Genomic DNA, 14274 nt, shown 5'->3' with positions numbered 1-14274 from the left:
TTTGGAACTTGCCTGTCTAGACTTTGCATTGACTTGTCAGAACTTGAACTGGCGACCTGCAAAATAAAACGTTGATCCCACCAACATAGCATTAGCAGATAACGACACTTAACGTAGCTGTGAAGAGGGGCAAAAGTGGAGACTTCTCTTTTCTTCTGTTTGACCCATGGATGTTTCAAGAGAACGGTTTGACCCTGAAGGATGAGCTCTGCACAGCGTCTTTTTCACTCACCGGAAAAGTGTCATTCATCAACTTCCGGTGTCACGGGGTACCTGTGAGACGGAGCAAAAAAGCGGGCATACCGAAATCGTTATTGTTTAGATAGCCTTTAAAAATTTAAAAGCGAATATATTTGACTTCTATAGTCAAACAACTGCGCCTTGTGGACCAGCGACTCCGTTGAATTTGCATTTGGCTTGGAAAAGAGTCTCATTCATTCGTCTTTCGTTGTACCTAGCTAGCTAGCTAGCTAAGTAGCTAACAAGCTTCCACACCAGTGTCTGGAGCAGCAGGCCTCTTTCTTCTGGACTTTGCTACAAGCTAACATTAGCAGGCTAACCCATGCGAACACGCTTTCCTTCTCAATTATTCTGTCTGTTACGTTTTAAATAAATACCACACCGCTTATGTGTGTGCTGGTTAACGTTTTTTGGTAGTTCTGTTGAATAGGCTGCTAGTTGAAGCAAACGTACCTGAGCTAACGTAACATCGGCGAGGAACTTGATTTTAGCGTTGTTCACTTTGTTGCTAGCTTAAGCTAGCCACGGCCAACTAAACAACGCAGTCGCTGAAAGCGTAGCAGCCTTCAACTCACAGAGATGTCGGACTTCGACGAATTCGAAAGACAGCTATCTGAAAACAAACAAGGTAAATGAACCAGTTGCACATACAAATTGAAAACGGCAGTGGCACTTTGATTGTAAGAGCCGCCATCATTTTTAGCTAACTATGGATACGTCTATTTACTGGAACACTATGCTAAGTTATTAGCCCACTCTCATGAACCATGTGAGATGTGATATAGTGTTACTGCTGCTCGTCAGACAATTCTCTCGGACCGATAATGGCTCAAGTCAAGTAACGTTAGACTTCTGTAGTTTCCGAATACCGCGAGTTTGTTTAGCTAGCTAGCTACATAAAGGTACCATTAGATGCATTGTTTCTTTAATGTAGGGGCAGTCTATACCATGGTAGTCCTCCTGCCTTCAACGTTACCAGCTGACGGAGGCAGCTAGCATATATTCTTTGCAGCTGTTGCGTCTAGTGAACATTTCCATTGCTATTTACCTATTATTGCCCCTTCAACTTTCTCACACTCAGCCGGCGTTGTACCTGTAACGCCACCAACCACAGCCACTACCCTTATCCAATATGAAGCTCTCCTTAACCCAGATTTACATTTATGTAGCACTCAATACACTGCTCCTTGGTTGTAGACAAGGTTAATGTCTATGTGCTGGCGAAATTGCACATTGTGACATATATGCACATTAAACAAAACAGATACACTGCATTGATTTGTAGCTATTCAGCTTACCACTACTATGAAAGCTGTTAGCCAATCTTGGTAGAAAATTGCTACCATTGCACTAATTTTAGTATCACCATATGAACTAAGGTTATGTGAGAGAGATTCATACTCAGTGATGTTTCTCATTGCCTGTCTAATTTCCATCTGAAGTCAAGTATTACCAGTCTTTGTTATGTATCATGCTAAGGCAATTATTAGTATCTGTTTTCATTGTTCCACTGGCTAGCTATATATTCAATTTTTATGTACCCTTCTGTAAGTTAATAGGCACTCTATTCCTGCAGCTGAAAGGGACAAAGAGAACCGCCACCACCGCCGTTCTTCCTCCCGCAGCCGTAGCAGAGAGAGGAAAAGGAGGAGCAGAGACAGGGATAGACGCAGCAGAGACCGCCGTGGGGACAGTAAAGAGCGCAGACACAGACGCAGGTGAGTACCTTCTGCATCACTCTGACCCCTAAATTCTACTAGGCGTGTCTGCGCTGCGTTCTGGTGGCGCAGTGGCCACTGGCGCGATCACGCCCACTCAAGATGATGCTGTGATTTCACCAGCCGCGGCGCAGCGCGTTCCAGAAGCGGCATTCTTCTCTGCTTCGCTTAAAATACCCGCTAGGTCTATTTTTTTTTTTTTTTTACAGAGCCGCAAGGCGTTTCAAAGACTGGGCAGGGTGGAATGGCTAGAGCATTCGGTCAATTTTCAAAATAAACACCCTGTGCAAACTCCTGATCATTTATATCACTACACTATTTGAACAACTAAAACACAGCCACAAATCTTTGATCCATGTTGTTCGTTACTGGACTAAATGGAAGAAACTATTTAATCATGTAGACTACTTAATTTTTATAGTATAAGAACAAATATCCATGAAAAATGGCCAAATCAACAAAATCTGCAAGCAAATCACTCTGCTTCTACTCCCAGTGTTGTATCAGTGTTTCCCATATATAGGTTCTACTTGGGCGCACCGCCCAGGTAGATAAAATCCGAATTAAATTTTATTCCCCCAATCAGCAATGTATTTTTATAGTGCACACAGACCAGCGGTCTCCACCCCTCGTGAAGTCAGGCTTTGCCTGCATGACACAGCGTCAACATTCACTTTGAGCTCAGAGGCTTCATGTTAGTAGTAGCAGCATGCTGCTTATGGTGTTGTGGCTTTCTGAATTAACTGCACTGATAAATCGCAGCCACGCCTAGGGCTGGGTACCGAACGTCGATGCTTTTATGGTATCAAAAAAAATACTCCAATCCTATGAGTATCGAAAAATTCTTTATCTTTCGGTGCCAAATTTCGGTTCCAAAAGCGTCTAAGCGCAAGCTTATCTGTCCTCTCTGCATATTGACGCGGAGCTCCGACCGACGCACACGGAGAGGTGCGGACGGAGTAAACTGTCTGCAGTTTTGTTGAAGTCACAGAGTCACGGTTGGTTTCAAGTGTGGTTACAGTTTTTTAAAACTTCACGCAGACAGCGTATGATATTAATGGCGAGCCGAAAGCGGTCGCAGTGCTGTTGACGTTACACTTCCTCTTACAAGCAGCCACAACGGTGGTTTCTCTGCCCTGATGACTGACTGACAGGCTGAGCTTGCAAGGCAAGGCACTTTTATTAATGTTACTGAGTGAGCAGTTTTACCAGAATTTTTTAATTTTGATAACTGTTTTGATTCACAATTAAGGTGGAAAATAAAAGCTTTGTGTTTAATGTATTTTTGTTGATGTTGAAATGGATTTTAAAACATATGGTATCGAAAAAAGTATCGTTAGGAATCGGGATCGAAATTGGCACCGGATCGAAAGATTCTGAACAATACCCAGCCCTAGCCACGCTGCTGTGAAAGCACCCCAAACGTCATTTATCAGAGTATGACTGTTCACCCTCTCCGCGGCAGTCTCCGCTCAAGCTTATCTTTATAATGGAGTTAACTGGAGCTAACAGCTAATCGGCGCTAACCGAACCTTCAGTTCTGCTCCGTGTGCAAATCCGTGAACTGTATTTATGGACTCAAGCCTGAATAAAACACAATATTTTATTAAGTTGGCTGTAAAAGTTTTAATCTACAATTCAGAGTTTTTTGAATGACAGAAATGTTTTCAGATGAGATGTGTGCAACACGAGCATTTATAGTACAACACAGCATGTTTAATATTATTAGAATCTCACAAATATAGATTAATACACTTTAAAAAACGAACAATGATCCGTAACAAACAAAATGAACAAGAATTGACTTTACATACGTTAGTCTAATGTGATTTAACAGGAGTTAGGAGGAGAAGGCATTGAGATTTATAATAACATGTGACTTTCTGTATGGATCATAGTTTTAAGGTTAAATTCCGCAACTGGATCGCAGCCCATCTGTGCCATTTGGAATCCCCGGTTAGTGTGCGCACATGCATGTGTTTTTGTCACATCAGCATGTCTTCTCCACATCCTCGACTTGGTCTCGGTATCTAACCAATCTCCTACTGTATTGTAGGTGGCTGCAAATGCAAACAAATTTAAGTCCTTTCCTTTCAAGCCAGCTTCTATCGCCCATACAAAATTTGGGGGGTTGATCTCGTCTCAGTAACATTGGCAGATACCATTATGGGCAACAGTGCAAATTCACAAAGCTTGAGAGGTGTCTACAGCAAGTTGTGACTTTAAAGTGTAGCTGTTATTTAGACTGACTTAAAATAAGCTAGTCGGTCTTCACTGAAAATTGACTGCACTTTAATTTATGAAATTTTATTTAATATTTCACTAACAGGGGTGCCTGGTTAGCTCACCTGGTAGAGCGCGCGCCCATATATAAAGGTTTGCTCCTCGACGCAGCGGCCGACCAGCAGCCCTTTGCTGCATGTCATTCCCCATCTCTCTACCCTTTCATGTCTTCAGCGGTCCTAAAAAAATATAAACCTAAAATGCCCCAAAAATAATTAAATAAACAGATTGACTTTCATGCAGTCTTTTTTGGATGATCTTTATTTTTGTGCTTATGACATTGTAGTAATTTTGCCTCAAGCTTATGGGACAAACTTTTGAATACACAAAGCAACATCTGCCACAACCTCCTTTTTTAAAGTTTTTATATTCATGATAATTTAACACAGAATATCAAAATTAAGTTATAAATGGTTCATGAAGAATTTCAGATCCATCATGAAAATAGCACAGCATGGTATTAATAGAACTCTTGTGAGAAGAATAGCTTTGTAATTTTAGATTATTTGATTATTCAGTCTGGTGTCGTATTACATGTCATTGACAAATGCAGCCATGCGGTACGTGTGATTGTCTCATGATGAGTCTGACATGCATTGTTTGATAGAATCTGTTTACTGTAGGCCTGTAGCTGTGGGAACATATTCATACAGGTGCAAGTTTTCCCATACTGCCAAAACCGATGATAACCACCTATCGATCGACAGTTCTGTCTGTTGTCAGGGAAACCTTTCGAACACATAACACCTATACTTATTTTATTTTTGGAGAATATTAGGCGTGTTGAGAATATCTTCTGAAAAATATGCTTTTCAGTGAATCTGCCTGGTTGAGTGTGCGCCCCGTGTACTAAGGCTCAGTCCTTACTGCAGCTGCCCGGGGTTCGAGTCCGACTCGCGGCCCTTTGCTGCATGTCATTCCCTCCCTCTCCCCTTTCCTGTCTTCAGCTGTCCTATCGAATAAAATGCCAAACAAATCTATATGAAAAAAATCTGGTGTTGGTCAAATGGATTAGTTAATGAGTTTGCATAAGGTTTATTTTTAATAGTTTAAAGACATACATCTCCTTAGTGACTGCCTGAATGCATTCGTTCTTAGGTGGACATTTGTAAAGCTTGTCAACGCTTTACTACTTGTTGGCTGTGAATGTGACCTCAGGCCTGACTGTTGCTCCTTGTCTCTCAGTGCTAATTTAAAACAAGTTACTGGGGTTCTCTCGGTGTGAGCACATGTAAAATTTGACCCCTCCCCTTTGCAGCTGCTTTGTATTTTTGAGGATATCATTTCTGCTTTCATTGCATTGTTAGTTGTTCACAAATGGTGTCGTACTGTATGTTGGCTGTGAGACTCCTTGAATTCACCGGATTGTCATCTGAACTTCAAAGGATTTTGCACTTTTAGAAATATACAGATTTGCCCAAGGCTCGTGATAGCTTTTGTATTTGGTGAGGATCATTGAAATGCTGGTTCTAGTACTGTGAAGTGGAAATGTTGGTGAATGTCATGATTAATTTCAGAGAAATGTGAACCCCTTCCAATGTCATTTCAGCTCACCAACCAGCTTCCCCCAGGACAATGCTGGAAGGTAATACAGCAAACTAACACAAAGCCGGTTTGTGCATTATTGCAACAACTGCAATTTAATGACCTGCCTCTGATTCTTTGTATTATTGACTCATTGTGTAAATATCTGCCTGGATGGGGTTTTCTGTCTCTTCTGTTCCCCTTTCCCTTTACCATCATGTGTACAAAGTTTTGATTGATGCAATCTTCCCAAAAGTTACTAGATGTTGTATATTTGTTGAAGACATGACCCATAATCTGATCTAGTAGTTTACTGCTGAGCACATGAGAGATATTTGTTACATGTTGATTATTCTAATTTTATTTCATCAACAGCCGTTCTCCACACCGTGAGAAGAAGAAGAACAAGGTGAAGAAGTACTGGGATGTCCCTCCTCCTGGTTTTGAACACATCACTCCCATGCAGTACAAAGCCATGCAAGGTAACATCCCAATTTTCTTTTCGTATTTGGTTTTAAATAGGCATCCTAGTTTCAGAGTTGAACATTTGTTTTGTTGTTGTTGAATGTTTTCTATCTTTCGCTTTGCTCTCTAGCTGCAGGCCAGATCCCAGCCACAGCCCTCCTACCCACCATGACTCCAGACGGCCTGGCTGTTACTCCCACCCCTGTACCGGTAGTTGGCAGCCAGATGACCCGGCAGGCCCGCCGGCTCTATGTGGGCAACATCCCCTTTGGTATCACAGAGGTAAGGAACAGGACAGCACTTGGCTTTTGACAAACACGTTAGGTTTCTTAGTGGGATTATTTAATCCTTGTGATTTCATCATAACTCTGTTCCTTAATCCCCTCCCTCTCTTCTGTCTAGGAGTCCATGATGGACTTCTTCAATGCCCAGATGCGTTTGGGTGGTCTTACTCAGGCCCCTGGAAACCCTGTCCTTGCAGTACAGATTAACCAGGATAAGAATTTTGCCTTCCTTGAGGTGAAATAGTATCCCAATAAACATGTAATTTGTTCTACCTGGGAAGCAGTTTAGAATTTAATCACCTCTAATTTTGTTTCTGTGTAGTTCCGTTCAGTAGACGAAACAACACAGGCAATGGCCTTTGATGGCATCATCTTTCAAGGCCAGAGCCTCAAGATTCGTCGTCCCCACGATTACCAGCCCCTGCCCGGCATGAGCGAGAACCCCAGTGTCTATGTGCCTGGTACACAGCCAATTAATGGTTTTTAACCCTAAGTACTTGTGGCATAATTCATGAGTAAACAGTTATACATACGTCACAGGGGCTTGCTCTCTGTGTGCTTCCCTGGTCATGTTTCTTACGGTTGTCTTGGTGTCTCTTGCAGGTGTGGTGTCCACAGTGGTGCCTGACTCTGCTCACAAGCTCTTTATTGGCGGCTTGCCCAACTACCTGAACGATGACCAGGTCAGTATTTCTGCATAAAATGTCTTTGTCTCCAAACTGGACATTTTTGAACTCTTTTGTCCTGTGTCTCAGGTGAAGGAGCTCTTGACGTCATTTGGCCCCCTGAAGGCCTTCAACCTGGTGAAGGACAGTGCTACAGGCTTATCTAAAGGATATGCCTTTTGTGAATATGTTGATGTCAACCTTAATGACCAGGTAACCAATGCTACAGAAAATATGCTACCTAAATTAGGACATTTATTGTTCCCCCTTTTTGATGGTCAGACCATTTCAAACAGACACTGTCCAAATACTACATTGTCATTTTAAACTAAACAAACTGAAGTTGTATGGGTTTTTGAAAGTAAAATTTAAAACTGTGATGTTGTCACAGGCGATTGCTGGACTGAATGGCATGCAGCTGGGAGACAAGAAGCTCCTGGTGCAGAGAGCCAGTGTGGGATCCAAGAACGCCACTCTGGTGAGTTTCCAAAGGCTGGACAGATGACAGCAGGGTTGTGGGAGGCTGGTTGCTGTTTTAGAGTTGCTAAAATGGATAAAGACACATTGCTGATTAGATCTACTGGACAAATGTATCTGCCACACTCAGACACACTGCTAACAACTGCGCACAGGGCATTCTGTCAGAAATCAATCACCTTCTGACCTCACTCCTTTCAATTTGAACACATTTCTTTCCTACAACTTAACCTATATGAGAGTGTGTTAGCACAGGGTTTGATTAGGAGAATGACCAACCATTCAGGAGACTAGGGCCCTCAAAGTTAACCCATATTGGATGACTCCACCTAAAGATGCATATATTTTCTTCAAAAATGGTAGTCCAAGAAAATATTTTGCATACACATCACCTATTGAATACTATAAAACCAAGTCTGTTCAGTGTGTTGCATATTGAATTTTAACCCATGGTTCCTGGCTTTTAAACTTGTAACCACTAGCTTTATAGTCAGCAGCTACAGTGCAAAGACTATCTCTTACCAGAACATAATTTCTCACTTTTAGTGATATAAGTGAGAAAATGTTTTGGCATTTATGTGAACAGCCTCTTTATTATATGAAAATGATAAGCATGACTTATTTTTCACCTCTGTTTTGGCCTATTAGGTCCACATTGAATGACATTGTAGATGTCTTGCAGCTAGTTATAATACGTTATGTAAAATATGCCATTGACCCTGTTCTAACCTTTCTGTCTGGCCTTGCAGACAAGTATAAATCAGACCCCAGTGACGCTGCAGGTGCCGGGTCTGAACAGCTCAGTGACTCAAATGGGTGGGCTGCCCACTGAGGTTCTGTGTCTGATGAACATGGTGGCCCCAGAGGAGCTGCTGGATGATGAAGAATATGAGGAGATTGTGGAGGACGTCAGGGACGAGTGCAGCAAGTACGGCCAAGTGAAGAGCATCGAGATACCTCGACCTGTGGACGGCCTCGAGGTGCCTGGGACCGGCAAGGTAGGAACTGTTGTTTGATTTGATCCAAAATGTGATTTGTCTAAAGTTAAATGTCATGAAAAATGACATTATGTAATACCCTCTGTCGTCATTGTAATGGTTATTTTTTTTCACTCTTTTGTAGATCTTTGTGGAGTTCATGTCTGTTTTTGACTCCCAGAAGGCCATGCAGGGGCTGACCGGAAGGAAGTTTGCCAACAGGGTGGTGGTGACCAAATACTGCGATCCAGACGCGTATCACCGCCGAGACTTCTGGTAGAGGAGGCGTGAAGAGAAGAGGGGGTGGGCAAAGGGAGGGAAAGAGGGAGGGAACATGTATTACCCGTTTCTAAATCAGCCCCCCGATTTCGCAAAGCAACATTTCAGGTAGATCCAAGCGTATTAATCATTTGACAAATGGCTTTGGCAGTATCAAATTCATCATTTGAGATCTACGTGAAATGTCCAGCAGTTTAAACAGATATTTGGAATTGGAAAAGGAGAAGAATTGGGAGGGTTTATATTCAGTCCATAACCGAGGGGGCTAGGTTTGGGTGGTGGGGTGGGGGAGTCAAAGATTTTTGAGAAATGTGTGTAATAATAGGTCTGGGGTGGGGTCAACAATTTTTATACTTTGTGAGACAGGGATGTCATTTTGGGTGGGAGGGGGGTCCCATTCTTTAAGGTTTGTATTTAAATGGAGGTAGCCTGTTTTAAGTACATTAGAAAGGAGTTGCAGTAGGGAACTAACTGGACTATTCTGATGGAGAAGAGGGATGGAGAAAACAGGAGTGTTTATTTGTGAGAGGGAGATGTGGGGGAGATGGAGAGGAAGATGAAGGCATTTTTGTTTGACCATCTAATCTAGATATACAGTAGCTGTAATGTCCACTTCCGTTTTGCCACCATCATTAGAAAGGTGAGAGGAGACTCCTCATGTTTTTTATTTTTTTCAGCTTGGACTCATTTCTTCATGTTCCTTCATTTTCATCAGACTGCTACCCCCCTCAGGACGATTGTTAGAGAATATGTTGTCTAATTGGACTCTATCTGAATGTCAACTGTAATTGTTTCAATACTGTGTGTAGCTTCACTGATTTGAGCTGGTATATTACCTTGTATTCAGGCCGCAGAATAACATGAGCTCCAGAAAAGAGTTTTCAATTATGCCAGTTTAAGTTTCTTTTTTTTCCTATTTTCTGTAACTTTTTTCACGTCCATCTTTTGTGCACAGCTTTTAACAGGTGAGGTTGTTTCGTCTTAGCAGTTCAGTCCAGATTTAATTCTAGAGGAAGTAAAAGAAAATAAGGTGGGCAGAGGCAAACAGATTGGTGTTTAATAGGGGATTTATCTCTTCCTTACCAAAAAGCCTTAATGTTATTACATGTCTATTCGCTATAATAAATTTGGCTTGCCCCTCTATTAATGATGTCTGTATGTTAATAGATGTCACTATCTTGTCCTTCAGCCTTGCATCACTAGTTTTAATTTTTCCTTGTTTCCCATCAGATTTGGGGTGTAATATGTGTTGGACCGGGTTGTGTTTGCAACGTCTCACCTCTGACAAGACCAAATAAACACGTGACTAATACCCACGACTCATGTTGTACCACAGAGTGAAACCAAAACCACACAACTTCTTTCTGTTCTGTCAACTTCAAGCCTGATTTGTTCAAAAAGACAAACTAGGTACACTGATAAGCCACACTAAAGACTTAAAACTAATACTGCAATGGCTTGATTTTAGTTGGGCTCTCTAGAGATTAATAAATTAAAGCCTGCAGACAAACACTTGCTATGATACACCAACTAAATTTCAAAGATAAATCATTTCACGTTTTAGTGTTTAGCTTTCATGATTTTATTATGTTACTGTTGGAGGATTTTCACTAAAATGTAGTTGTTTGGATGTTAAAAACAGTCTGTATGTACTTTGATAAAGTCTGCTTTTCTCTCATCTCCCTCATCTTCTGCCCTTGATTCTCTGAGGACCACGTGTACGGGCTTGAGGCTGCTTTCTGTTGGGTTGATTAAGATGGCGCTGAAAAGCGTTTGTGTCAGTGATAACACTTATGAGATGTTACTCCTTACTTTCTGAAATCTTTCTCAGTGTCGGTCATTTAAAAAAAAAAAATCTGGAAAAAATACGTGATTTCTTAAATGATTAAAAAAAGCTAAAAACATCTAGTTTATAAAAAGCAAAAACAGTCTTTCATTTGTCCAATTTGTTTTCAAATGTTGATTAAAAACTGAATTTACATGATGTCTTTCTTCTTTGTTTCCTCTCTTATGCGCGCCCACATCCCCGACCGGTCGCAGCACACTTTGACTCAACCAGCGAGTGATGACATTCACAGTTAATTATGTAGATGGAGCAGACTGCACCCATGTCCAGGCTGTTTCATTCAGTTGATGGCATAACTTATCAAGCCCTGTAGTGAATGTAATGTCTGAACTATGGAGCAATTTTACAGTCAGTTTTTTTTTCATTGTAATATGTCATCTAAATATTACTTCTTGTACTGCAACATAATATGGGTGAGTACATTTTCCACAACTCTTAATAAAAAGCATTTTTAGCATTGCAACATTCCTAAGTATGTACCATATAACTACACACACACTTCAATTTTTAATTGGATATAGGGGTCCTAATTCATGAACTAATTTTCTCGTTGAAAGTCCTTCAAAACATTTAAAGACAACCTCTCTTGCATATATATTTAAGTGTGTATTTGTTTATCTCTTTTAGGTTTAGCCAATCATAAGCTCATAGATTTTTTCTTCTCACTTTTTCTTTTCTATTATATCATGAATTGTTTGGGAATAGTATATTGCTCTTGAATTGGAGCTGCTTGCTGTGTAACCCACTCATAAATCAAGTGCTTTTATCTGGTCTTTCCCTTTATATTTAAGTCAGTCCACATGAGTACACAGTCGTGGTCAGCAGCAATGACTGCTATGTCCACCTGGGACTGTAACTGTAAAGCAGCTACAGGATAGCAACAAATCTCTGACATGAAATAATGTCCTGTGTCAGCTCTATACTGCCCATCTGCATCGCTGCACCCCACTGCACAAAACCCAGCAGCAGGGCCACTGATGCAACACTCACGCTACCCTGTTGTTCCCGGAGGGCACAGATAAAACAGCAGCTCTCCCAGGGCTGCTGAAGCCATATCCACCAGAGGAAACGTGTAAAACTGACCCTGCCTCTCTCATAGATAAGGACATTCAAGCTGCCTAACATGATGAGACCTATTAAATGTTATTAGCAGCCCTCCCCAGGCCTGATGCTGCAGTCAGAATTGCAAATGCATTATCTCCCTCTAGTGGTGAATGTAAAACTCTAGTGATGGTCATTGTCATTCTGGGCAGTGCCTCCCCATTGATCCTCATTCAGAAAGATAGAACACTGCAGCAGTGGGAGAGTGCAACACTGGAGTAGGATGGATGCAGTACTCTGTGTACGTATGGCAGTTTGCATTCAGCGTACGGGAGTTAAAAGAATTTGAGCATCCCACGAAAAAGGACCTTGACGCAGAAAGTCTGGTTGAATGCATATGACTTTTTTTTACAGAAGCCATTTTTAAATGTCACAGTAGGAAACGCACGTGTAGATAATAAAATGATCAATGGCTGAATTCCATTTAGCTGCTTTAGTTTCAGTGTCCTGGTATAGTGAAAGCTGGCTCTCACTGTCTCACTTACTGTGACACTGAGCCATCGTTAATGTTATAAGTAACTACATGTTCTATGCTTTTGTTATTGTCAACATATCCCATGAAGATCAAAGGTAACAGTGTGTTGGTGACCCATCTCTCAATACTTTCTGACTTGCCCAGTCTGTCTGTGGCTCCTTGCCCCTAAGCCCGTTTGTTTCTACTGAAGAGGTAAATCTTTAAATACAGGTCACAAATATATGCTTTCAAAAAATAAAAAAGGTAAATCTTTTATGTAAACAGCTGGGCACTGTATTTTTTTTTATCAAACATTAATTAAAATTGTGTAAATGGCTTTGTTGGGGAATATTTTCAGTTGCAGATTTGGTGCACTAGCTTGTATATGGAGTTACATCACAAAAATGTGCATGTGGGATTGACTAAAAATAAACTGCAGGCCCCATGTTAATTGTGGCTTATTGAATTTTGAACAACACTACCGAACAGGTCAATTAATTGTTTTGGTCTTTTCATGTGATTTGTTGACAATACAAAAAATACATATCTTGTATTGTATTTTTCTAAATGACTTATGCTTTAATCGGGCCAATATTCTCAGTCAACATTACGTTGCAGTGCCAAAGTAAGAAATGGTTGCAGCTGTAATGTATGATCAATGTGCACATGGCTGCATACATGAACACAAGTGTGCAGTTCAGTGTGTTCAAGCATAAACCAGTACTGCTGACAGAGCCACTTGAGTAATGTGGAGACAAGATTATTCACATCAGCATACTGTAGATTATTGATGGCCTCAGACCGCCCACGGACACTTTCTATCAATCTCATATGATGGAGGAGCAGAGATAGGCTGTGTAATTAGAAGCAAAGTAATTTTAAAGAATAGACACACATATGTGCATTAAAACAGATAGCTGTACTTCAGATGAATCAATTTATCATGGCTGCCATGTGGCCAAACAGTTTCTGTCTCTCTGGGAAAGTCCATCTGCAAAGTGCGCTGTGGCTTCAACAACAATCTCTTCTAAAAAGGAACAGGAGCATGACTGTTTTGAACATTGTAGGTGTTTATTTTCCTGCCACTGCCTACAGCCTGATTTGTCCCTTTTCTCTCATGTCCTGACTCTCTGTTCCCGACTCAGTCTCAGTTTGCATCACCACCCCCTGCCCCTCTCTCCCCTTCCCCCCTTCCTGCCCTCCCTGAGCGTGGCTGGCCGCTGGGGTTGGCCTCCCTCTCACTGTGCCACGTATGTAACCTAAACTGTGGAGGAGCCAAGCAGGGCTGGGCCACGAGTAAAGCTTTCCACAAGAACAGACTGAGACTCTGAAGTCTCTCCGGACCTTGCTCAGTGAGGAATGAAATGGGGGCTGCACATTCTCATTTTCTTCTCGAAACCATTTCATTTACAGCCAGTGTAGTCCATATCTGCATCTACCCCATACATTAGTGCTTCTTTACCTTTTTATCACTCTTTCACTTCCTTTTCCCATCTTTCTGTCCTTTTTTGTACTTATTTTTCCCTTCTCTTGTGTGTCCCTCTCTGCTGCTCTTTCCATCTCTCTGTTTCACTTTCACTCTGTCTCTGTGTCACATTTGCACTACAGTTGCACTTACCTCACAGTATATTGTGTTGCTGTAAAACTCTATCCTAGCCCCTCACATACAAACAGGCTCCACTTTTACCCTCACTTAATGTCATTAACAGGTGGCTGGTTAAAATAGACACACACACACACACACACACACACACACACACACACACACACACACACACACACACACGCAAGGCTGTTACAGACATGTTTTTTAATCATGCTGGCATGGCTGTCGTCATGTGAGCAGACCACCCTGTAGCACCTCTGCTCATTGATTTAACATTCAAACGTGTGGAGTGTGAACAGGGTGCTGTTGAGATTGCAGGTGCAGTCTAAGCGGGGCAAACAGACATGTATACACA

At 41.5% G+C, this 14274-nt stretch overlaps 1 protein-coding gene across 6 annotated transcripts; it reads left to right on the top strand.

Moving 5' to 3' along the window:
• Positions 1-232: 232 nt before the first annotated feature.
• Positions 233-10261, top strand: u2af2a (U2 small nuclear RNA auxiliary factor 2a). 6 transcript variants are annotated; one of them, XM_039805623.1, is made up of 12 exons: positions 234-868; positions 1817-1958; positions 5791-5826; positions 6141-6247; positions 6361-6512; positions 6633-6749; positions 6837-6993; positions 7118-7197; positions 7270-7392; positions 7571-7657; positions 8406-8654; positions 8779-10261. In XM_039805623.1, the coding sequence occupies exons 1-12, from the start codon at positions 820-822 to the stop codon at positions 8911-8913; spliced, it is 1434 nt and encodes a 477-aa protein (XP_039661557.1). In that variant the 5' UTR covers positions 234-819; the 3' UTR covers positions 8914-10261. The 6 variants fall into 6 exon arrangements, with proteins under 6 accessions (XP_039661558.1, XP_039661557.1, XP_039661556.1 ...); XM_039805622.1 differs by having other exon boundaries at positions 1793-1958; positions 6837-6975; XM_039805621.1 differs by having other exon boundaries at positions 1793-1958.
• The last annotated feature ends 4013 nt before the right edge of the window (positions 10262-14274 follow it).

The sequence above is a fragment of the Perca fluviatilis genome, chromosome 7 (genome assembly GCF_010015445.1).
Source record: "Perca fluviatilis chromosome 7, GENO_Pfluv_1.0, whole genome shotgun sequence".
NCBI lineage: Eukaryota > Metazoa > Chordata > Actinopteri > Perciformes > Percidae > Perca > Perca fluviatilis.
The sequence above is the reverse complement of the archived record's forward strand: the minus strand, read 5'-3'. Positions and strand labels throughout refer to the sequence as shown.

Excerpts from the sequence above, each read along its gene's own strand:
- u2af2a (XM_039805621.1), top strand. The coding sequence starts at position 820 with ATGTCGGACTTCGACGAATTCGAAAGACAGCTATCTGAAAACAAACAA. Across the intron at positions 6,994-7,117 it reads TGGTACACAGCCAATTAATG|GTGTGGTGTCCACAGTGGTG; the intron begins GTTTTTAACCCT and ends TGTCTCTTGCAG. Across the intron at positions 8,655-8,778 it reads AGGTGCCTGGGACCGGCAAG|ATCTTTGTGGAGTTCATGTC; the intron begins GTAGGAACTGTT and ends ACTCTTTTGTAG.